The sequence below is a fragment of the Halichoerus grypus genome, chromosome 14 (assembly GCF_964656455.1).
Source record: "Halichoerus grypus chromosome 14, mHalGry1.hap1.1, whole genome shotgun sequence".
Classification (NCBI taxonomy): domain Eukaryota; kingdom Metazoa; phylum Chordata; class Mammalia; order Carnivora; family Phocidae; genus Halichoerus; species Halichoerus grypus.
The window spans coordinates 8,324,298-8,350,673 of NC_135725.1; the positions used below are offsets into that span (position 1 = coordinate 8,324,298).

Below are 26,376 nucleotides of genomic sequence, written 5' to 3' on the forward strand. Positions count from 1 at the left end.
AAAGCTCCTAAGTGAGACAAGAATGGCAGCATACCAAGTGAAATTATTACCCTGATCTACCTTGGAAATTACGGTGATACTAAAAGGATGAATTCTACTGCTGCCACCACCTAAAGTGTGTGCATGTCTGTGCAGCATGTGCACGTGTGTGTGTGCATGCACATGAGCGTGCCTGCATGGTGTGTGTGCATGTCTGTGTACACACGTGTGTGTGTGCACATGAGCGTGCTGCATGGTGTGTGTGCGTGTCTGTGTACACACGTGTGTGTGTGTGCACGTCTGTGTGTACACGTGTGTGTGCACGTGCACATGAGCGTGCCTGCAGGGTGTGTGCACGTCTGTGTACACACGTGTGTGTGTGTGTGCACAGCTTAAGCAACTGATACAAGTGACAGAACTGTTGATAGGTTTTTGAAACCCAGTGTAATTACAAGGAAACAGGAGTAAAACAAGGATGTGATGTGGGTTTGCTTGTAACTTGATGGTGTTCAGGGAGAAGAGACTTTAGTGGAGCCTCCCTCTTTCCTGAACTCTCAGAGAAGGATCAGGTCACACAGGGAAGATCTGTACAGCAGTGAACATGGTGGGTGATGGAGCCTTCCTCTGAGTTAGCAGCCTTTTTCAGCACTTAGAGGGATGTATTGAGGCTCACTTTTTCCTGGAAAGGATCGTTCTAGAGAGGTTCAGTTTTGGAACAATGGTGTATGAAGTGACAGGCTAGCACAAAATTATCTGTACCGAGAATGTTATAAACTAAAAGTGAAGGAAGGCAGCAACATTGACTCAAAGAATAGAGTGTGTCTGATATCCAGAATTAGCTATTCTCATGGCTTAGAGCTATTATTGGTTGAGTATATGTCCTGTTTTCAGACATCTTTGTCAAAGAATTGTATTCAAACTTACGATTATCAAATAAACTCCTTTCCTTGTTTCCCAAAGATTGATTTGCAGGAGATAAATAAATGCTCAGTGAAAAAAAAGAACTGCAAAGTAACCAAATAAGATCGCACGTCTTTGATTTAACCAAGTTAAAGTTTTCTTTTCTGCAAAATTCTTCAAAGCAATTAATACGCTAATGGATTCTGAATTGTAAGAGGGATATATATTATAGAGAAGTTTCAAAATTATTTGATCATGAAGCTCTTATGTTTGTGGACTCCAGCAATATATTGGGGGAAATTTGGCTTTCTTCCAGTCATAAAATGTTAGCCCTCGAAGGAGCCTGAGAACAACTCGTTTTAAACTTTAATTTTGCAAGGAGGGAGACCAGAATTTATAGGTTTTAAGTGACTTTCCCAAGGTCACACAGCTTTTTGGTGGTAAAGGCAGAACTAGAATTCATATCTTCAGATTCCTGATCTGGTGTTCTTTGAGTCTGGCCCGCAGTAAATGAAGTCACATGATGCAGTGACTTACAGCCAGGCCTATTTGCCCACTTCCATAAACATGGTATTTCCTTCTTTGCCAGTGAAAATAATGAGGCTCAAAATTCTTTCCTTTGAATCCTAAATTGCCCTTCTGACAGCTCATACAATCCTCTCTCCAAAGCCTTGTTATATCTCTGAGGTTCCTGAGGGTTCAGTAGCCTAGGATTATTTTCTGTAAATTAGCCATATAGAGTAATATGTTCACTTGGATATCATTTCATATTGGTCCCTCCAGCAAAACTTAGAAAAGCTCCCCTTCTAGCATTCTGGTCCAAGGGGATGAGGCAGTTTTATATACTGACATGTGGACAGTCTCATACCCCACAAGCAGAATTTAGAAAGGGCTTAAAACCTAGAAGTGGAATCCCTTTGTGGCAGGTAATGGAGCAGTGTGTATCGGAAATGTTTAAAATTTCCATACTCTAAATTTGAAGGAAGCATGGAAGTATGTTTCCATATTTAACTGCATTATTTGTCAATGCACTATTGTCATAACGGAAACTTTAATATAACCTGAATGTCCAGTAACATGGTGTTGATTAAATGAATCAAGGTATTTTTATGAAATACCATATAGCTGGTAGAAATTGTGTTGTAAAAAACTTTATGGGGGCACCTGGGTGGCTCAGTTGGTTAAGCAACTGCCTTCAGCTCAGGTCATGATCCTGGAGTCCCGGGATCGAGTCCCACATCGGGCTCCCTGCTCAGCAGGGAGTCTGCTTCTCTCTCTGACCCTCCCCCCTCTTGTGCTCTCTCTCTCCCATTCTCTCTCAAATAAATAAATAAAATCTTTAAAAAAAAAAAAAAACAAAAAAAACAAAAAAAAAAAAAACTTTATGGAATGGTATTTAATACAGAACTTCCCAAGAGGTATGCCAGGACTGAGATACCAATGCCCTTTGTCCCCATGGGAGCTAGTCAGGATCTACTGTGGCCTGAACCCCCAGGTCAAATATCTCAAGCTGTCAAACAAAATATTACACATTTTTATAAACAGAGATATACTCACATGTCTGCTAAGGAATATACTTTGCCTACATTTGGATAGGGCAATACAAATGATCTTTATTTTCATGTTTTTGCTCATCTGCATTTCCCTTTTTTAGTATTTAGTATTCTTTAATAAAAATAATAGACAATAATAATTTTAACTTACATAGCTCTTAATATGCTTCATCTTGTTTTATCCTCAAGCAGGCCTATGAAGTAGGAACTACTATTCTTCTTTTAATTATATAAGTGCTATTTTTAAATTCCATATTTGAAGCTATTAAGAACTGGACAAGTTGACGCAGGCAGCAAGGAAAAGGTGGAAATGAGACATATCTGGAAGGTAGAAATAAGAAAACATAGTTACTAATTGTCTGTGGGAAACAACTATGCTCCCAGGATATTGAGGATTATCGTATATGTGATCAAAACAGAATCAAGGAAATACAAGATTATATAGAAGTTTAAGAAGGCCTAGAGGAATGGTTAGTTTTCAAGAAGAATCTGAGGCAGGATCTTTACTTTGTTGATATTGAGATGACAAAGCATGGTGGTGGAAATGTCCAGTGATGATGGAGCTCAGGTGAGACAGAACCTAAGGATGTAGTTTGGGTGCTCATCCACATTGGAGCCCCAGTAGAGCTATGCAAATGATGGATCCTCCTGAAAAGAGAATATGCAGAGAAGAGCAGAGCGCCAAAAACTTTAACCTTTAGTCTTTGTCTCCACAGGGGAGAACCCCACAAGCCCTATGAACTAGACCTCCACGTGCAGAAAGATGATAGAGCGGAATTCCGAGAGTCTTTGGGCATGGGTCAAGGTTGACGGTGCATGACATGTTCAAACAGTATTCTTCCATTGTTTTTCCTTAGATCAGAGATTAATTTATTTCTTTTTTTAAAAAGTATGGGCTTATGGGGCATATGTTGGTGAGCAGCACCCTAGAAGGAGAGGCTCAAGGTGGAAGGTACCCTAGCTCCGTGAAGAAGTGATCAGAAATGGAAAAGATACAACTGACTCATGACAAATGCATGATATGCTGCATTTATGATGAAGAAAGGGATCAAGTTATGAAAATGCAAAATGGAAGGTCTCTGTGTATAAATACAATGAGCAAACCTAAGAGTCTCAGGGAGCCACAACTTGAACAGGAGTGTCTTGTATATATTTATGCTGATGCGTTCAAGACGTTTATTAGGAAATATATTTTTCAGGCAGTAGAAAGACATAAATGTAATAATGCAATTTCTTTGTCATGTTTGGCATTAAGAAGAAATATATTAGAAATATAATAAATACATATCTCTTCAAGGTCCCAGTTTTAAGGGAATTCAAAGTTATTAAATAGAATGCAGAGGACATCAAAGAAAAATGAGTACATAACTGTAAAATATGCTTCTAAAGAAAGGTTAATGAACATACTATTATTTATTTTTGGAATCAGAAGACCAAAGGATAATTTAATGAGGATCAGGATCATTAATTTGTGCAAGATTATTGTACAGTGCTTTTTGGCATCTTCATTCCAGGTAGAATGATGGGAAATAAACTAAAACCATTGATTAAAAAACAGTTCCCCAAAGGCACATGCACATATATATACACACATGCACAGACAATACAGACTCACTCACCCACATCCACACACACGTGTGTGTTTGTGTAAAGAGTCTGGAGGGGTATACATCAAATACATTAATATAGTTATTATTTGTAGGTGGTACAGTTATAGGTGTTTTTATTTCTTTTATATGTGTATCTTCTAAGTTATGTATAGTCAACATGAAATATGTGTACAAAAAGAAAAATAAATTTAAAGCATTTTATAGACACAGATCTGTCACCTCCCTCTCATCCCTATCACTATGTCAACCCTTAATCTGTAAAACTTATTTTTTTGTAAAAGTCTGTATAACAGTGCTAGCCCCCTGTTTTATCTTCTTCAGATGCTGGTGAAAAATAACCACCTTTCCGACAAGATCATTGTTGTGCCAGGGAAAATTGAAGACATCTCTCTTCCTGAGGCTGTGGATGTGATCATTTCTGAACCGATGGGTTACATGCTGTTTAATGAAAGGATGCTGGAGAGTTACCTTCATTCCAAAAAATGGCTGAAAGCAAACGGTGAGTTGGCCAATTCCTGGTTCAGAATAGAAGCTGACATTGCCATAAGAGTTTGCCCTCCTCTTTCCCCCATATTTAATTTTGGACGGAAAGGAGGAGAGGGCATTTCTATTATACCAGTTTTTTTTTTCCTCATCTTAATCTTCCACAAGAGATGAGCTAGTCTCCAGCCATAAAGCCATAGGTGGTAGGTAGCGTGCTGCACGGTATTAAATATGGTACAGAGGACCAGTGCAGAGCTATGTGTTTCTATCCCGTTTCCTTCACCATCTTCCTTAATAAACTTCGCCTACCACTTGACCTTTTGACTTTGGTTTTCTCATCTGTATTTTAAAAATAATCTCTAAAAAATAATCTCTAAAGCCCCTTTAAGTGTTGGCTTTCTATAATGTGAGAAACTCTCTGAGATCTGTTTGTTCCTTCTGACATATTCTTCTCCTACTGTGTCTCCCTTTCCCTATGATCAGTACATACAATTGAGATAATAGTATAAAATCCAATATTCTTTTTGTGCTTATCAAGTGTCTACATGTGCTAATCAATCTGCATGCATTAATTTATGAAAACCTTCCCAAGGGTGAATGATGGAGGTTTTTAATGTATTTGAAAGGTCAATGCTGAGGTTCTTGGTGATTTTACACTTCTTCCACAGGGGACGTTTGGCAGTGTCTGGAGACATTTTGGATTGTCACAGCTGGGTGAGGGGTGGTATTGTCATCCAGTGGGAGAAGCCACATATGCTGCTAAACATCCTTTGGGGTACGGGACAGACCCCCACCCCATCGAAGAGTTAACTAACAACCCCAAATGTCAACAGTACCAAGATTGAGACCTGGCTTCCTGGGAGGCACCATTCCCATTCCCAATTTGTGAAGAGCAAATTGAGGCACAGTGGGAGAGAGCAACTTGGCAAGGACACACCTCTGGTAAATGACAGAGCAGGGATTCGAACCCAGGTGTGTCTGACCCTGAAGCCCACGCTCACGACTCCTGCACACAGCCTGCCTTTCCGCTATTTACTAGAGAAAGTGGACACATTTTCACAGAATCGTTTTTTAACTAAAGCATAGAAAGTAACTGACCAGTTTTAAAAGTGGCAGCTCCCGCCTCACTTACCCTAGCTGTTAGATTATCTAGATTAAATTGGATCTCATTGATAGCATTTTTAAGTTCTGCCAGTTCAGCTTTCATTTCTGCCCTTAGAGACTCTATGTTGCCATTAATCGATTTCTCCATTCTAGCTATTGTCTTCATAACTGTTACCCTGAAGTCCATCTCTGACATCTTGGTTATATCCATATCCATTTGTAGATCTGTGGCAGAAGTCAGTCTCTGAGTCTTTCCTATTTTGGGGGTTCCTCCTCCTAGTCATTCTGTTGAGGGGTGGTTGAGGGAATGTACGGAGTCCAAATTATTGACCACAACCCAAGCAAGATGCACCCGTTTTATATGGACCTTAGGGTTGTCGGCCTCTTGTTCTCCCAGCCTGTCTTCTGGGGGGAGGGCCCTGCTGCGCTCTTACTCAGGCAACCCTGTTTGGGCAGAGTTGCCCTGCCCCCCTGTGGGGGGGGTGATGGGCTCAGTGGGAACCGGTTTTTTGGGGCTTTTGTTCTCTGGAGGCTTCTTCCGAGAGTCAAAGCAGAAGAGATCATTTCCAACCCTCTGCCTCAGAGCAGAGAGATCGCAGTCTGTTCTTCAGTGAGCTCTCCAGGCCACACTATCTCCATTTCTGTCTGTGCTGCTATAAACTGCAGTGTCCTGGGTTGTGCGCCCCTCAGCAGGGCTCCCAGTCCTCTCAAAAAATGGTCACTTCTCTGAAGAATACCTACAAATGGCTAACAGACACATGAAAAAATTTTCATCATCATTAGCCATCAGGGAAATTCAAATCAAAACCACATTGAGATACCACCTTACACCAGTTAGAATGGCAAAAATTGACAAGGCAAGAGACAACAAATGTTGGAGAGGTTGTGCAGAAAGGGGAACCCTCTTACACTGTTGGTGGGAATGCAAGTTGGTACAGCCACTTTGGAAAACAGTGTGGAGGTGCCTCAAAAAATTGAAAATAGAGCTACCCTATGACCCAGCAATTGCACTACTGGGTATTTGCCCCAAAGACACAGATGTAGTGAAAAGAAGGGCCATATGCACCCCAATGTTCATAGCAGCAATGTCCGCAATAGCCAAACTGTGGAAAGAGCTGAGATGCCCTTCAACAGATGAATGGATAAAGACGATGGAATATTACTCAGCCATCAGAAAGGATGAATACCCAACTTTTACATCAACATGGATGGGACTGGAGGAGATTATGCTAAGTGAAATAAGTCAAGCAGAGAAAATCAATTATCATATGGTTTCACTTATTTGTGGAACATAAGGAATAGCATGGAGGACATTAGGAGGAGGAAGGGAAAAATGGGGAGGGGGAATTGGAGGGGGAGACGAACCATGAGAGACTATGGACTCTGAGAAACAAACTGAGGGTTTTAGAGGGGAGGGGGGGAGGATGGGTTAGCCGGGTGATGGGTATTAAGGAGGGCACGTACTGCATGGAGCACTGGGTGTTATACGAAAACAATGAATCGTGGAACACTACATCAAGAACTAATGATGTAATGTATGGTGACTAACATAACATAATAAAATAAAATTAAATTTAAAAAAAAGTGGCAGCTCCCATTAGAATTGTGGCACCTTACCAATGATGTGGCTCCCTGCCCTGATAGCCAGTAAAGACAAAATGGTGACCACCAGTGCCACTCCTACTTAGCACGTTACGTGGTATACGCACACCAGTATATGCATGTAAGTAAAGCTTGAGGCTCATCTGTAATTTCCTGAATGCATCCAAATAGAAGGATTCAGAGATGGGCACTTAAAAAAAGCTCATGCAACAATAAATAGACAAAGTGTGCTTAATGTCACAAACTTCATTAGCATGCCCATGCTAAAACAGCCCAGGATGGTCTTGGAAGCCTTATGTTTATGTGATGAAATTGAACTGTGGAAGTGAGCATAAAGGACCAGCCTGCTTAGATTTCCTACTCAGGGCCCCTCAGAAAGAATTTTTATATTTTTATCTGGATTTTTTTTTTTTTTTCAAATGGCTAGGTACTTGGCCGTTGGTGAGATCCTGAACATGGTTAATTCACGTGCATCTGTGGAGGCCCTCTGAGCTGAGTATTTAGACTTCATATCTGGACATCCTTTTCTCCCCCGATATTTGAAATAGATATGAAACTTTTACTGGGCTGTGTATCTTTAACTAGACAAGGAGAAATGGATACTGATTTTATCTGCTTTTTAACCTGTGCGTTTCTGAGGGCAGGAGTCTTGATTTTTTTCCAGTTTTTTTTTTTAAGATTTTATTTATTTGTCAGAGAGAGAGAGTGAACACAAGCAGGGGGAGCGGCAGCAGGAGAAGCAGACTCCCCACTGAGCAAAGAGCCCGATGTGGAACTCGATCCCAGGACCCTGGGATCATGACCTGAGCCGAAGGCAGACACCCAACCAACTGAGCCACCCAGGCATCCCTATTTTTTCTAATTATTTTTATTTTCCATCAAAATAAGACATAATTTACAACATCACATAATGATAAAAAGACTTCTTTTTTTTTTAAGACTTCTAATGAAAAATAGTAACCCCCCCCTCCCCGTGACACCCATTCCTGTCCTAGACTGCTCCCCAAAGGCTTTCCCTCTCCACTCCATTAGGGACTTCTTCCGTTACTTACCTTACATATTTTGATACAAAATTGTCATACTGTTATTTTCGTCATTCCGGTTGAGAAATTTGCTCTCCTACATAGCATTTTCTTCCCTGCTGGATGTACCCTCGCTCCCCACCCCTGTCTTCTCAATATACTTATGCAGGTTCCTCAATCCCTTTTCCAAACCCTTGAGGCCAGATAGGTTTCCAATCCAGAATCTGGAGGACTTTGGAAACGTAATACAGTCATATACCATGGATTACTTAATGCCTCCAGTGGAGTCTGAGGCAACACTCCGTAATGAAGCACATTACATTTCTGCAACAAACCATATGAATATGGGTACCAAGTGGGATAAATAAAGACTATAAATAAACTCATGTCAGTTCGGGTCAGGTTTTGCATTCAGATGATGTTGCTGCAAACGTGCAAAAATCTAACTTCACAGAGCTTTTGGGACCCAACTTAATATAAAGAAATATGGACCAAGATCATCAATTGGTTAAATCCGTAATCAGTGTTTAGGTTATTATGACAATGTACATATTGTTCTGTGCTGAGCCAGGTGGCATAGTGGGTGTATAGGATTTTGGATTTTCTCATGAAACCTTTGTTTTTCTCAGAGTTATTTTTCATTAGCTTGGTTTTTTATATACTCATGACTAATTATTTCCATGCTCTAAAAGGTCTGACAGATCCTATCAATATTTAGTCTGTAGGAGCCTTCCTCCTGTGGATGCTCTGTCCTCTTCTTCCACACGTGGCATGGCTGTTCTTCAGCCCTGCTGCACACCCGGCGTACTTGACTTGCCATCATCATTCTCTTGTCTTCTTCTTTCTTGGTGTCCACCATCATTTCAGCAGAGTATTCTCTAACAGCTTTTGGAGAAAGTGTACTTGAGAAGTTACTTTTTATTGACCCCTTGTATTATCATTTTGCAGGGTAGAGAATTTGAATTTGGACACAATTTTTTTTAAGATTTTATTTGAGAGAGTGAGAGAGAGAGAGAGAGAGCATGAGCAGGGAGAAGGAGCAGAGGCAGAGGGAGAAGCAGGCTCCTCGCCGAGCAGGGAGCCCGATGCGGGACTTGATCCCGGGACCCTGGGATCATGACCTGAGCCGAAGGCAGACGCTTAACTGACTGAGCCACCTAGGTGCTCAGTTTTTACTCAGTATTTTTAAGACCTCTCTTTTTGATTTCTGGTTCCGTTGTTGCTGTTGAGCAGTCCGATGACCTTCTGACTCCTGATCCTTTAGAGTGACAGCGTTTTCCCCTCTGGATGCTTTCAGTATCTTGCTTTATTTCTAGCCTTCTTACTGTGAAGCTTTAAAAATCCTTGTGTTGGGCATGTAGTGAGAATGTTTAATCAGAAGACTCATCGTCTTCGACTCTGAGAATTTTTCTTGTATTTTCACCTTTGATGACTTCCTCCCCTCCAATTTATATCTTTGGAATTCCCATTAAGATTGAGGCTCAGAGCACCTCTGAAGCTTCCCAAGTTTACACAATTAGTGATACATATTGCTTTCCTAAGGTTGTTTAATATCCTTCTGTCTTAAAATTGAGAACCCACTAAGCACACATTATTGTTTTGACACCAGAGCATGAGATTTAGGTGGGCACGTGTGAATGACGTTACAATCATGCTTTTTCTCTGATCGCCTCTGAAAATACCCTAAATAAAACAATCTGTTCTGGGCACTTGGGTGGCTCAGTTGCATCGGGCTCCCTGCTCAGCAGGGAGTCTGCTTCTCCCTCTCCCCCCACCCCCCGCTTGTGATCTCTCCCTCTTTCAAATAAAAAAATAAATAAAATCTTTAAAAAAAATCTGTTCTATTTTAACAGGCATTGAAGGGAGCATAGTTAAAGTACAGGGCCATGGCCTCACAGATGAGATTCTGCCCCTGGATTTTGCCCTTCTACTTACTAGCTCTATGACTCTGGCTGAGTCACTTAAATTTCCCTGTTCCTTAGTTTGCTCATTTATAAAGTGGGGATGTAATAATAGAACCTACTTTATATTGTGATGAGGATTAAATGAATTAATACATGGAAAACCCATAGAGAAGTTCATGGCAGAGTTAACGTAATCAAGAAATTTTAGGTATTATTTTTATGACAGCATATCCAGTTTCTAAGGTGATACTCACTTCTGAAAGAGGGTTAGTAGTTCATCTTTCTTTTATGTGCGGGATCATAAATGACTGTGAGAAAGAGTCTCCCTAGAAACGACAAGAATAATAATGTTGCTCGCTGTGTCTGCCCGCTCAGGAAGGCTGGGCTTCAGGCATGTCAGTCTAGGTGTTTGTCTGCCCACTAAAGAATCTGCCTTTCCTTTCCCGCGGTGACTGTAAATATCAGGAACAAAACACAAGGGTGGGTGTCCCAGCAAGGAGGACGGTGAACCCCTAGAGAAGCACAGCTCCTAACAGCACTTAAAAAGATAGTCAACATGATTATACATGGACAAAGTCTGAGAATGGAAATAGTGATGTGATAGAATGATGGGAGGTAAATGATTTTCAGAGCTGTTTTTACAATAAATAAGATTTTTTTAAAAATGAAGGAAGTGCACAGGATTCCCAGCACAGGGCATACAGAAACGAAAAAGCCGACAGCAGAGAAGGCAAGATGCCAGGTTAAAAGCCTCACCTAAGACTCCACAAGCTTTTTTTTTTTTTTAAATTAACATAATGTTATTTGTTTCAGGGGTATAGGTCTGTGATTCATCAGTCTTAACACGATTCCCAGTGCTCACCATAGCACATACCCTCCCCAATGTCCATCACCCAGCCACCCCTTCCTTCCCAGCCCCCACCACTCCAGCAACCCTCAGTTTGTTTCCTGAGATTAAGAGTCTCTTATGGTTTGTCTCCCTCTCTGGTTTTGTCTTGTTTCATTTTTCCCTCCCTTCCCCTATGATCCTCTGTCTTGTTTTCTCAAATTCCTCATATCAGTGAGATCATATGATACATGTCTTTCGCTGATTGACTTATTTCACTCAGCATAATACCCTCTAGTTCTGTCCATGTCGTTGGGCAAATTGCAAGATTTCAGTCTTTTTGATGGCTGCATAATATTCCATTGCACAAGCTTTTATCATAACATAGTTCTGTGACTTGCATTAGGATTCCTCTTTATATTTCCTCCAATCTTCTGCCTAATTTTTTTTATCCTTGCTTTGAGGCAAAATTATATTTCAGCCTCTTGGGTAATAATTGAAATAGGACGAAAGCGTGGAGTTGGTCATGTGGTGGGTGAGTGTACCTATAATCAGAAGGCAGTGCTAGTCAACGTCTGGGTCTGTTGTCTTTTGCTCATTAGGAATGATGTTCCCAACATTCGGCGACATCCATTTGGCCCCCTTTTCTGATGAACAGCTCTACATGGAACACTACTCCAGAGCCAACTTTTGGTAATGTTCTCTTCTCTCTTCCATCCTTTTTCCTTTAGAGTAAGCCAGAGTTTTTGGTTTGGGTTTGCCCTTTGGGGTTATATAATTGGTGGGGGGTGGGGATGGGGTGCTGTGCACTGTAGGGTGTTTAGCAACACCCTTGGCTTCAACGTACTAGATGCCAGTAGTGCATTTCCCCTAGTTGTGACAGCTCAAAATGTCTCCAGACACTGCCGAATGTTCCCGGCAGGGGAAGGGGCACGTAAAATCATCCCCTGTTGAGAACCACTGGAGTGGACAAACCAGGGAGCTTCTTAGGCGCCATCAACCATCCAGAAGACCGCCTGTTGCTGGAATGACAGCATCCTCCCCCTACTGCTGCCCCTCGCTTCCCCCTTTCCACCATCCATTCCTTGGGCTCGGGGCTATGGCTTCTGTTAGAACGGACCTTGGTCAGAGGACAGGGGAATCAGTACATCTTGATGTAAATGAATCGATCAAAAAATTTTTTTGGAGTTTTCGCACTAATGGGCTATTGGCCTTTGGACAGTTCGCTTCACCTTTTGAGACTCGGTTTCTTCATTTGTAAGATGAGAACTAATACAAAACAAAACCCTCGCCAGTTCTAAACCAACATTCTGTCTGGCATTCTTTTTTGAGCACTGGTTTTTATAAGGAGAAAGAAGGAAGGAGAATGATGATATTGGACCCATGGGAGGGAGAAACGGAACAGATAGCATCCGAGTGGGGACGTTAGGTGTGTAGGAGGACAGGCACGCGTTGGCAGATGGGTGAGGAGGGCTGCTAACATGTAAGCTTTGAGTTCCAGCTGACGTATGCAGAGCCTTCCAACACAGACAGCCACAGTTGATTTCTGGATTTTTTCTCTTTGTAATCCTGTCTCTTGGTGAAGAAGCAGGAGCTGGGAGGTACTTTGGTTTCCCAGGTTACAAGTTCTTTGAAGAGTAGGGTCAAAGGGCTGAAATTTTTTCTTTCTCTCTGTTTTTTTTTTTTCTTGTAAAATAGACTTTCCTTGCACAGATTTGCATTTTGTGGTTTCTGCTCAATCTGTAATTTTGAAACTCCCAAGCCACATGCTTCCTAATGGGAGTGAAAGCCTCTTGGCGTGTGATGGGGAAACCTTAATTATGATCATTGTTCTGTGAGGTCATGCTGACCTGAAATGTTTATATTTTAACTGTAAACCTCCTGAGTCAGTGACGAGGTTGGAGAAGCAGGGATTTCAGGTAACAGAATCGACCAGATTACTGTCCCCGATGGGGCAGCGCGGGAGTACGTTGTCCTGGCAGTCCTCCGTGACTCCCCAACTCTACCATCTGCTGCCATCTTAGTACCTTGAGAATGAATGTTAATGATCACAGTGGATTGGCTAGGCTCACCATCAGCATACAAATATACTGCTATTTATTCCATCTCAAAAGAAAAAAATAACCTTTTTTATCTCTCACTTCCCCAGTTAGCTACCACCCATCTCTCTTAGCCCCTTTGCAGCAAAATTCCTCAAAAAGCATTGTCTGTCCTCCCAGTCTCCAACTCTTTCCTTCAATTTCTGTCTTAAGACGTTCCTCCATGATGGCCCTTACCAGGGTCACCAGTGTGCTGACCTCCACGTTGCTAAATACAGTGGTCCGTCCTCCCTTGTCAGCTTATTTAACCCATTATGTACATTTGAGCAGCATTTGAAATGCCCCATCATCTTTTAATTTCTCTCCTGCCTCACTGGTCACTTTCTCAACCAGTCTCTCCCTGGTTGTTACACGTCTTTTTCACCTCCTGACGTTGGAGTGCCCCAGGACACAGTCTTGGACCTCCTCTTTGTCCACAGTTATTGACTTGGTGAACTCACCCATTCCTTAGCTTCAGATGCCATCTGTATGGGAATGATTCTCAAAGGTATTATCATCTAGCTCACACATGTTCTGGGAACTCTATATTTTTATAGCCAACGGCCTCCTGGGCATCCCCCCTTGAAGAGACTTACCAACTCCTCATCTCACCCACTTCCCCCCAAAATCTGCGCTACTCATAGTCTTTCCATCTCAGTTGATGATAACGTTGTCCTCCCAATCATTCAGGCCCCAAACCTTGGAGGCCCTTCTTTCTTTGTCCCCATATCTAAACCATCAAGAAATTCTGTTTGTTCTACTTTTGAATTATACCCAGAATCTGTCCAATTCTCATTATTTGCTGTTCTCCCTTGTTCCCAACACTGTCATCTCTCATCTCGCATCTCGATTACTGCAGTACCTTCTTAACCTATTCCCAGCATTCCCAAAGCCTTCTGGTAAATCCTGTCCAGTCTGGCTCCTCATTTCCTATGACCGTGTTCATTCAGCTCTAGCCAGATAGGCATCCTTGCTGATTTTCAGGCACATCCAACCACCTTAGAGCCTTTGCATTTGCTTATCCTCCTATGTGGAATACTTTCCCCCTGATATTCACATGGCTAATTCCTTCACCTCTATAAAGTCTGCCAAAATGCCACCTCTCCTGGGCATCCTGTTTAAAATAGTAGCCATACCACTCCTGATCCCACTTTTTCTGCTTTGTGTTTTTGCTGTAGCACTTACCACCTCCTAAAAGACATATAATTCCTTTATTTATTATTGTTTATTGTCACCATCCTTCCTGGTAGAATGTAAGCACTGCAAAAACCCAAATTCTGTCAGATTTCACTAAAGTAAACCAAGCACACTCCATCCCAAGTGCCTGTCACATGGTAGATCCTCAGTAAATATTTTTGAATGGGTAAAAACTCCAGTAATCTCAAGTAAGTACGCAAATAATTACTATTAAGATTTTAGTTGTCATCGCTTTGATTTTTCTAATTTTTTTTACAAAATTAGGATAATACCATAAATATCATTATGTAGCTCTTTTACTTCTTAAAATTTTATTTTTTATTTTTGTTTTGATTTCAATACCTTGTCGACATGTTCTCATATCTTCTCAATATTCTCTTGCTGCAGAGTATTTCTTTTGTGACTATATCGTAATTTGTCAACTCAAGCTCCAGTGCTAGATATTAAATTATTTTAATTGCCAATTTAATCCTTATAAAATCCATAAATTTACAAGAAACAACACTAAGGTATTGTTTTTATATTCTACCAGAATATAGAATTTTATAGAATTCTATATCCTAAATTTTATAAGAACACTTAAGTGAACATCCTTTTATAGAAATCTTGGTTTGCATTCTGATTATTTCCTTACAATAAATTGCTAGAAGCAGAATTACTGGACCAAAAGGTGTGAAGAAGGATCTTTAAAAAAATTATTCTTATATATTGCCAAATTGCCCTGTAGAAAAGTTTTACCAATTAACACTTCCACCAGTAGTATATGAGAATGTCTGCTGAGTCTTGCCCATACGGGCTATGTTTTTTTAAATGCCAATTTGATTTGCAAAAAAAAATGGTGGCCAGTTTATTTTTAATCTGTATGTCTTTGATAGTTAGTGCATTTGAACGGTTTTATTTTTAGTCAACAAACATGAAAAAAGTGTTTTAAAAAATATATAGTTAACAAAATTCACAGCCTTCGCTCTCCTTGTGATTCCCCTCCCTCTATGAAGAGGTTTCTGCATTAGGCGACTGGATGCGGGCCTTTGGTCGCATTGGTGCAGGGAACAGGTGGTGAAAGCATGTGCAGTTTCCATTAGAAGAGGCATAGAAGTGGAAATGCTGGCTGAGAGGAGGGAGAGGGATGCAAATAATAATAATAATAATAATAATGAGTTTAGCTATATACTAAAGAAGGGAGCTGAGAAACTGAGGGATAACAGGCCAAGTAAATCAGATCATTAGGTGTAACCAGTGATCAGTCCTCACCTGCCTTTCTCATCAAGGACACTTGGCCCCGGGGACTCCTCACTTCACTTCTGGAGCCTAAACCTGGTTTTCCTCCTTCCTAATTGGTCCCGACTTCGTCTCCTTTGCTGATTCTTCCTCATGACCCAAGTCTTCAGTGTTGGATTGATTCCAAGTTGGCTCTTACTGTCTTCCCCTTTCTGTCTCTACTCACCCCCTTACTGATTTCATTGCATCTCCTGGGCTGTAAATACTGTCTTTATGCCAACGACTCCCGTAGTGAGAACTGCAGCCTAGAACTCTCCCTGGAACCATAGACTTTAGGTGTCCAACTGGCTGCTGACAACTCTACTTGGATATCTCTTGGGCATCTTAAATTCAACATGTCCAAAAGCAAGCTGCTGACCTTTGTCACCACCCCCTGCTCACCCCTGCAAAATAAAAACACAACGAGCAAAACAAAAAACCCTGCTTCTACTGCAGTCTTGCAAGCCTTTCAACCTATTTCCTCTTTTTAAACAGCAACCAAAATGATCTTGATAACGTATTAATTCAGATCATAGTTTTCCTTTCCATTTACTTGGCCTGTTTCCTCTGCTCAAAACCTCCAGTGGCTTCCCGGAAACTTCTACATCATAAAAGACAAAGTTCTCACTGTGGATGCTAAGACCCTCCAGGATGTGGTTCCACCCTGCTACCCCTGCGATGTCATCTCTTCCCACTCCTTTCTCATCCTCTCTGTCTTCACTGGCTGGTCTCCTTGGCTCCCCTTGAACATACTGGGCTAGCCGCCACCTCCTGGCCACTCCCTCTGCCAGACATGCAAATGACCCCATGGCTCACTCTCACCTTCTTCAGGTCGTAGCTCACATGCCATCTTCCCAGGAGACCTGCTCTCAGTTACCAGTTGTCATCTCTTTGCTCCTGGAAGTCCGTATCCTGCTTCTCACTTCATTTTCTCATACTCCACTTACTATCATCTGCTGGATTATATGTTTTTACTTATTTATTTAATTTACTGTCTATCTCCCTTGTGAGACAACAGGTTTCCATAATAGTGGCTGTTGTGTTTTGCGCTGTGTCCGCATCATCAACCTCGCTAATAGTAGCTGTTCAATGCGCTTTTGTTAACTGCAAGATAAATGCATTGACATAAGAATTCTTTACATATTAAGGATATTAAGACTTCATTGTATTTTCTTCAGAATTTTCAGTTTGCCCTGTTATAGTCTTTGTGATGGTTTTCACCACAAAAGAAGTAAAAATATTTTTGTGTTGCTGGATTGACCAAGATTTTCTTTGATATTTCCTAAGACTAGCATTAACTTCTACTTCTTTCATGTTTTCACTTTTTCCATTTAACATTTTAAAAAATGTGATGTTTAACTCTAAAATTCATTTTCATTTAAGTGGTAAGCACAGAACTTTATCCTTTCTCGAAAACCAGTTAGGAGGCTGTCTGAGTAGACAAGAGTACCACATTCTGATGTTAGTACCAGTCACCTACAAAATTAGTAACTTTCTTATTTGATTAATATATCTTGCTCCTGATTAATTAAGATTCTGAAAAGTACTTCCTGAGAATAAGGCTCAGTCATGAGGAAACGTTGTTCCGGCTGTAAAGCTTCCTTATGTGATGGGTACTACTGCCTTTATTGAAACTAATTGGCTCAGGGGTTTTAAGCCAAGTCCTTTAAATACAACTTCAAATTGATTCTTGTATCAAGAAAAACATATACATAGGATCAATTAAGAGGAGCAAGCAAATATTCTCAAGAAGTTTGAGTCGGAACTAATTTGCCTTATTACGTTTATTACAATTATACAACATAAAAGCATAGGCAAAATAGGAAGTAGTTAAAAGCTGGATGATTCAGACTCTAGAGCCACATTGAACTGTGTTTAATTCTTGGGTCTGTCAATTACTAACTGTAAAACCTTAGTCCAGTCAATTTAATCTCTCTGAGACACAATTTCCTTATTCCTAAATTAAAGATACTAATATTCCCTACCTGGGGATGGGGAGTTTCAGAGATGGGTCCTCTACTTGTACTTTGCTACCATGATAGCCCTTTCTTCACAGGCCAGTGTGAGGGTTCTGCCAGATGCTGAATGTATTCCAGTTGTGCATTCGGGGACTCAGAAAATAACCACAGGGTGGATAGGAACCCATCAGATACCTGTGTGGTGGGCTTGGTCTGAAAGTTTACTTACTAGCTGTCCTCCATAAGCCTTTATTAACCAGAGGCATTCTGAATCTCCTGGCATCAATATCAGCTCATTTCTCAGATCCTCTGGAGAAAAACCGGAGAACATTAACCATGTGTGCTTGTGGTGACACTGCAGTGTGATTTCTCAGAGGCTGGGCCTCCACTTCATTCATGGACCAGTGGGCTCTAGATCCATAAACAGTGTCTGGAAATTGGACCTGGAAATTGGGTGAAGGACCTAATCTTTCCATTGTGACAGCTGACATCATCCTGCCTACCAGCTGGCAAATTTGTTATTGTTGTTGTTGTTGTTGTGATATCATTTGAACACTATCCTAGTTAACTCTACATCTCTTTGACTTCTCTGGGAACACTAGGATCTGTTAACAACCACCACAGGTCAAGGCTCCCTCACTGTCACTCTAGCCTTGCTTCCCAACGCTGTAATTATGTCATTCTTGACTGTGACAGTTAATTACTGCTCTCCTAATTCTGACATCTGAAATTCCATCCAAGTTGTGCTCATTGGGAACACAATGTAATGGTGGCAGCAGCGTCGTCGTTGATCTACTGAGGATAGCCACCTTCAGCTTCCCAAAGATGCCACTGCTCTCCTATTACCTTTAGGAAAGGAGGGTTTCTTGGGCCTCTCCTGAGAACATAGTCAGGAGAGATGTTCTTAGGTCTTACATGGTAGATCCTTCTAGCATTTCCATCTCTCTGAAACTTCTGACTCCTTCCTTACTACTATGATCAGAAATTCTGGAATCTCCACTTCATTGACTACAGGCCATCATGATGACCAAGCTACAAAGTGACATCCTAGTGGACTGTTAGGTCTAGTGTTTTGCTGGAACACTGAATTCTGTGAGTGCCCATGTCGATGAATTGTGCCCTATCCTGACCTATATTCTACTCTTCCTAGTCTTAACACCCTTAAAATATACTCCTATATGTATTTCCCTGGTTCTTAGCAGAGTATACTATCCAACTTGTGCAGCTTCTTAGGTATGTAAGTTATCCTCACCCAGAATAGGTATTGTACTTCCTGCTCAGGCTGTGCTTGAGTTATTAGCCTGACAGCCATGAGAGGCCAGTAGCCTGAAAGCAGTGGGCAGTAGTGAAGCTGATCCTGAGGAGAACAAAACTACCTTGCAAGGCACAGTCTTCAGGAGAGGTGGTTGTGCAGTCTTCGGGCAGCTATTCTGCTCAGACGAGATGGAGAATTCTGCTTCTGCTGGCCAGAAGTCTTCAGGGGAATTGGGAAGATGTGTCCAGGATTCTCTGTCTTGTTCATTCAACTATCCCAATCGCAGGTCACAGGGCCCTACTCTTCCGATCAGGGGCCCAGCTATGATACATAAGACTTGTCAAGGTTGCATTCCCCATCTCCTCTGCAGTTCTTCTACTCTTGCTGTTTTATTCTCTTGAGGTTAGCTTGGGTTCCCCAAGAAACTAGGTGTTACACACAGTTTGTAAGCTACCACTTTATTAAGGAATGTAATCCCAGCAAAACAAGAATGAGGAGAAATAAGAGTGAGTCAGTGAAGGAGGGAGGGCTAATGCAAAAGTGCATTACTGAGCTGACCACCACATGGTAATCAAACACCAAGAAATTGCTTGATCCCCCAGGACCATCTCAAGAGGTTGAATGAACTACAAGACAGTGTATACAGAGGATTAGGGAGGTTTATCCACTGGCTGTTTTCTCCGCCTTGGTCGACTGTTCACCCCTCAACATTAACTAGCCTGCACACTTCGGGGTTGTGCCTGTGTGGACACCAAATGGGTCTCATGGCATCCATACCCCCCCCCCGAGTCAACAGGAATACCCTGGGGCAGAAGTGGAAAGACACACGGTACAGGCCTGAGGTGGGGCACTATCGGGTTGTGCCCATGAGGGGTCAGATGAGCCCACACCTTGGCACAGCAGGTCAGAACACATGGCTGAGGATTCCAGAGAGAGGTAAGACTGAGAGGATCTGAGGTGGCACTTAAAAGGTGACGTACCACTTAAGGAACCAAAAGATGCTTCCCAGTCTCCTTTACAGAGAAATGTGCATGGATGGTGGGCATCCATCGTGCTTGACAACAGTAGTGCCAATTGAGTGATATCAGGGATGACAGAGGTGGATATCCTGGAGTCAGTTGTTCTTTGTGGAAATCAGAAGTCTGTGCTTGCAAAAGAGGAGAGAAGATGAATGTGAGAATTCTGCCATAGGCAGTGCAAGATCCCTTCTTGCACCTTTCCGCTCTCGAGTCTACAAAGTGCCTTATTGACCATGGTGCTGCGGAGAGACACATTATTTTTAATGTCCACTCAACTGAATGGACAAACTATTAAATCTCCTGTGAAGGTAATGGATGGTTTGCTCCCAGGCCAATTCTGCCCCCAAACTGAAATTTCTACTAAAGGTTCTTTTGGCATAGCTAGTGTTCCAGGCCTTCTGGTCTTTCCCAAAAATACATTTGGCCCTGATAGTCACTGGTACACAGAAACACCATGTGGACCAAATAGGAACATTTCAAATTGCAACGTGATGTAACCGAATTTCGTGGGAAGCCAAGTATATGGCACAGAGTATCACAGAGAAAGGACTTTTGAAGGAATACTACCATGACCAGCGCAGTCATGTTTGGATCTTCATGTGCCCTGTCCTTGTTTCATTTATAGTTTCATGGTTACTTGCACTAGAATCTCCTTTCAGCCACCAGTATTTATTCTGTATGTTCCCTCTGCTTCTCCTTTAAATCTGCAGTTCTTGAACCCATCTGGCTTTTGCTCATAGAAGAAGCCTCAATTTCTATATTCATCTTTTTTGTAACCTATGTCAGACTCCTAGATCTTCCATAATATTCCATCCCTGGGCCTGTACACATCCAGACCTTATTTTTTTTCTTTAACCATGTGGTCCCTATTTCAGTGTTACTGATATAGTACAAGCGTCCCAGTTAGAAGGAGTCCAAGTACAATGCCAAGGTTGCACACCGCCAGGCTCAGGAAATTAACAGGGAGGTTTGAAGTAATGGAGAAGATGACTCCAGTATGCTCTAGGATGAGTCTGATGCTCACTCTTCCTATAGGCAAAGGTGCTTTTGTGAAGGAGTCTGATCTTTAAAAGTGGTGAATTCCTCTTTCCATCCATTCACTGGAGTTCCAGCAGGCAAGTTACAGGCTTAGAAGAAGCTAAAATTCGTGGTGGGAATAGAAGCATTTTACAACTTGTCCACTTTACACTAAAGGGGAATCTATTTTTAAATTCATGGAGAGTATTCAGGACTATAGCTAAAGAACAGCAAGGGGAGCTGTGCGAGCCTTGGGAGTGTCTGTTACAAATAGAGCAGGATATCCCTCAAGCCAAATCTCAACAAAAACTGTTTTTAACTGCATCTGTCCAGTGTTTGCAAACTGGCTTTTGTTTCAAAGAATAAGCTTCAATTTCTATATTCATCCTTTTTGTAACCTGTGTCAGACTCACAGCTCTTCCATAATTTCTGCTCCTGAGCCCATATACAGCAAATCCAGATGTATGAATTCACAGCTCTATATCCACTTCTTTTTTGCAGCTGTTTGAGCAAAATTCTTACACTTGACTCTCACTGGGTCAGATGCCAAACCCTGGGTTCTTTGCCAAGACCAGGGTCATGAGATGCTCTGATTGACTGAAACTGAGCCACATGCGATTCTTTAGAGACAAGACCACCCAAGCCACAAGGACTGAGAGTGGGGAAGAGGTGCCTCCCAGAAGAGAATCTGGTGCTGTTATCAGAAGAAGAGCAACAAACAAGAGATGTCTATCTCATCGTCTTGCCAGATCTCCTCTTCCTTCTGACACATCTTCCATAGGTCCAGTTGTTATGCAAACCAGTAATGTCTAGATTTACACGGGCACGCCTAAGGATGCGCCATGGGTTCCTTTATAGAATCACAGGCTTTCGCTTACTTCTTAGGAAAGATGCACAGTCTGAAGCTTGGTTTCTTTTAAGGACTGGGCACTCCTTTCCCCCTCTTTTTCCATAATAAAAAACACATTTTTAAAAATATGAAAAGTATATAAATATATCACATATAAAATATAAGCCACATTAATTTGCTGGAGTTTAAACCCAAAAAAACAAGATACATAATGAGCTGAGCATCTTTATAGATACCAATGTACACAGTGGTACTTCTGCATTCTACGGATGCAGAAAATTGTCGGAACTACCAAGCCTCAAGTCCTGGTATGTATAAGGGATATATAAGAAATTAAAAAGATACAGTTTGTTCCTAGACATGCATCCTTCTCCTATGAGGCACCCCCACCAGACCGTTCCAGCCACCCTCTTAGGCTGCGTCCTCAATACCATGTATGTCTTAAGTGACGTTCCTGGATCCCTGTATTTGTCTTCTAGTTCTTAGGGCTTCTGTACCTCTCATCAGGTTGGCATACCCTTGGTTGTCAATTCTGGTAAAGCATAGGACATTAAGACACAAAAGAATTGCTTGATTATCAAACAGTAGAATACAGTTTTTCCTTCTCCTTATCTTCCTTCCTTCCTTCTTTTTTTTCCCTTTCTTTTCTGTCTTTTTAAAATTTTTTTCAAGCTTCTTAATGGAGATGAGTGGGCTTTTGGTTAGGATAGACTGAAGAGACAAAGATTTTTATTAAAGTAAAGTATGTGAGTTGTGCCATGAGAGAGCGTGTTCATATTAGCAAAGAAAGTGCTTGCGTTGCAGAAGCTCCCGTCCATGAAAGCTGAAGGCCAGTGCTAACATCTCTAAGACAACAGAGGCAGTAGCACTGTTCTTCCAAGACAGATCCAGGAGGCTGGTGGGGAGAGCTGTGTGAATGAGGAGAAAGGACCAAAGGCCCAGATGAACTAGCGAAGAGCCAAAGACAAAGGAGGCCAGAGAGGAAGCTTCCTTGGATGCTTCTCCAAGCTGGGCTCTGTGTGTAGAACTTGGAAAAGTTAACGTCATAGTAAATGGGTTGCCTCTTTCTCTGTACTCTGGGTGTGTTTAGGCATAGCTAATAGTACGATTATTTTCCTTCTGGGCTATATTTGCAGAATTTTCCAGACGTTGCATGGATTATGGTGGAGAGGGAGGGGAGAGGGGGAGGACAGTTGGAAATGTGAAGTCAAGAGCAAAAACTACACGTAGTCTCTGCCTTATGGACTCATTAAGAGGCCAAAAGTTAACCTGGAAAATAAAACCCACATAAGATGAAAACAATGGAAATCATCCGCAGCTTCCAAGTCAACTGATTCATTTCCTGATTCACCACCCAACAGTGTATCTTAGGAGACCCACAGAGATGCCAGTCCCATCTGCTTTAACTATTTTGTGATGCATTTCAGAAGGAGATTTGAGATTTCTAAGAGTTTGAAAGACGGTCCGGCCAGAAAGTTCTTAGAACCCAGGCAGGGGGCCCACGGCTCTGTCTGCCCAGGCGTGGTGCTGGTGTGTGCCACGCCAATCACGGCTGCTGGGTCTTAACTGGCACCAGACACACAAGGCAAAGGGCACGGACGTGGTTCCTCTGAGGTTGTGTCCAAGGCCTGGGGAGCAGTTTGCAGCCTCAGGCACCGCCACGCGGAGGGCAGCCTCTGCCCGTGGGGATTCCCTTTCGCCAGTTGGTGAGGACTGTAGAACAGGTAACCCCAACTCTGTAGTGTTCAGCCCTGGCTTAACATGAGAATCACCCACTGAGCTTTGGAAACAAACAAGAGGGTTACGCCTGGATCACATAAACCACAACTGGACAGATGCAGTCCAGACATCAGCATTTCAAAAGCTTCTCGGGGGATTCTGAAGGATGGACAGGATTGAGTCCTTCTGGGCTTTCTGGGAAATTGTCTCTGCCTCTGTCCTTCCCCTCCCCTCTCTCCCCACCCCCTTCCTTCCCTCTCTTGCTTCCCTCTAATAAAAACTATTGTGATGATGACTTATTTCTCCAAAAACACCTTGACTCTCCTTCTAAATACTGAAAGGGTTTTTAAACTTGCAGTGCTCTGTTTCCAAGTATTTTCTAGGCATATAGGAGCCTTGTTTTCAGGATGTGTATTCATAAAATGATATGCTTCACCTGTGGGCCAGGCTACCTGGGGCCCTTGGTGGAAGGAGAAGATTAAGAAACAAGTAATGAGGGGCACCTGGGTGGCTCAATTGGTTAAGCATTAAGCGTCTGCCTTGGGCTTAGGTCATGCTCTCAGGGTCCTGAGATCCAATCCTGCATCAGGCTCCCTGCTCAGCCGGGAGTCTGCTTTTCCCTCTGCCGCTATCCCCCACAACATGCTCTCTCTCTCTCTCAAATAAACAAAATCTTTTTTAAAAAATATGTAATGAAACTAAAGAAACTTGGGGTCATGATTTTCCATTTCTCCATTATCTTCGTTGGCACCTGTACCATTCATAGGCCTGTGAAGGACACCAAGTCCTCAATTCATTCGTTAAAGAGATCGATGATAGCTAGCTGGATAGGTAATTTTTAATCCTCACAGTATACCAGCCTTGTGCTAAATATACGCTGATGAATAAGAAAATACTTTCACTTTTTTTAAGATTTTATTTATTTTGAGAGAGAGAGAGAGGGAGAGAGAGAGTGCACAAGCATGGGGAGAGGCAGAGGCAGAAGGAGAGGGAGAAGCAGACTCCCCACTGAGCAAGGAGCCCGACTCAAGGCTCTATCCCAGGATCCTGGGAGGATGACCTGAGCTGATCAGACGCTTAACCGACTGAGCCACCCAGGCGCCCCTAGAAAATACTTTTACTTTTAAGTGGGTTAAACTTAAATATTTTACTGTAACACAAGTTTTAAAATTTGTGGTTGGGAACATTTGAGCTGAGTCTCACAGATGGGATAGGAATTAACAGGACAAAAGAGGGAAAAAGGATTTCTAGGCAGAAGGGAAAATAAGTAGAGGCTCAGTGGTGAGAAATCGTATGTGCCCTTCAGGATCTGTAGGTAGCTTGGTGGGGCTTGCTTTTCACTTGCAGGTTGAGAACTGGCTGTCGACTTAACGTTATGAGGCCTCCCTGCCTCTTTTGAGGGCCTTGGAGGCTTTGATTTTGGATTTAGAACCTTGCTTTGGCTGGTCTTTCCATCCAAATTGAGCTGAACCACAAATTTAAATTTTGTATGTTTATTCTTTGTGGTGCTGGTTGTTTTCCTGTCTTCCCTGCAGGCTGGCAGGCATAGGACTGGGAGAGGATGGGGAGTGATGAAGTGAATCCCCATCTGATTCGCAGGCTGTAGAACACACACGCACATGCACACACGCACGCACACACACACAGGCAAACACACGCACACACGCACGCACACACAGGCACACGCACGCACATGCACGCACAGGCAAACACGCACACACACACATGCACACACAGGCAAACACACACGCACATGCACACACACAGGCAAACACGCACACACATGCACGCACACACACACACAGGCAAACACGCACACACACGCACATGCACACACGCACGCACACGCACACACACAGGCAAACGCACACACACGCAATGCACGCACGCACACTCACACAGGCAAACACACGCACATGCACACACGCACACACACAGGCAAACACGCACGCACACGCACATGCACACACGCATGCACACGCACACACACAGGCAAACGCACACACACGCGTGCACATGCACACACGCACACGCACACACAGGCAAGCACATGCGCACACACGCACACACACGCACATGCACACATGCATGCACACGCACACACAGGCAAATGCGCACACACGCATGCACACACACACAGGCAAACGCACACACACACGCATGCACACACACAGGCAAACACGCGCGCGCACACACACACACACACACGCACCCTTATTAGGGAAGCTCCTTTTCAGTCTCAGGATAAAGACTTTCAATCTCTAGTGATAAGGTCTCCAAGGCTGCTTTCTGGAATTGGGCCTGGCAATTTGAATTTTTAAAAGCCGCCCCCCCCCAAGTCCTCCCACAGCACAGGTTGGGAACCACTGCCCTGGTCCCAGTGCTGACCTGAGAAGGCGGCATTCAGAGGATAATAGTCAGCTCAGGCGGTGGTAACAAAATGCCAAGTGCTGCTCACCGTTCCTTGTGTTAATTCCGTTAATGCTTATATAACCCTACAGAGTGAGCGTATAATTATTCCCATTTCAGAGAAAGGGAAACAGACAGAGTTCAGGTGACTTGTGCGGGGCTCAGAGCCTGAATAAAGCCTCTCCTAATCCAGCCCCGAGATCTTCCTCTCGGGAGTGCAGACCACTCGCTACGCTGACACAGAGCACCTGCTGTGTCCAAGGCACGGCCTGGGCTGTAGCGGGGACGTGGAGGTAAGACGTGGCCGGGGTATGGCCGTAACTGCTTTGCATCTGGCTCCCAGAGGAAGGAAGTGAGGGCTATAGCGTTGGTCGCCTTCTGTGGTCGAACGTCACTGACCACAAGTTTGAGAAGAAATGCGCGCCGCGGACTGTGACGAGCAGGCTCCAGTTCACTTGGCCGCCGCGGCCAATGCCATCAGGAGGCTGCCGGCCCGTGGCTACGGAAGAACCGAGGAGAGCAATCTGTTTCCTGAAACAGCAGGAACGTGGGGGGATTTTGGAGATCTAAAGTCGTGCCCTGGGCTGGATAATGAGAGGGTCAGGGAATTGTATTTCAGGATCGGGACAGCATG

General features: G+C 42.8%; 1 protein-coding gene across 4 annotated transcripts in view; it reads left to right on the forward strand.

The window, feature by feature from the left end:
* The window catches only part of LOC118525368 (histone-arginine methyltransferase CARM1-like), a 283,358-nt gene that overhangs the window by 237,203 nt on the left and 19,779 nt on the right, over positions 1–26,376 (forward strand). For all 4 annotated transcript variants that reach the window (XM_036076085.2, XM_036076089.2, XM_036076086.2 and 1 more), the window contains 2 exons: positions 4,364–4,541; positions 11,586–11,676. In XM_036076085.2, coding sequence (XP_035931978.1) covers positions 4,364–4,541; positions 11,586–11,676 — 269 coding nt within the window. The remainder of the gene's footprint in view (positions 1–4,363; positions 4,542–11,585; positions 11,677–26,376) is intronic.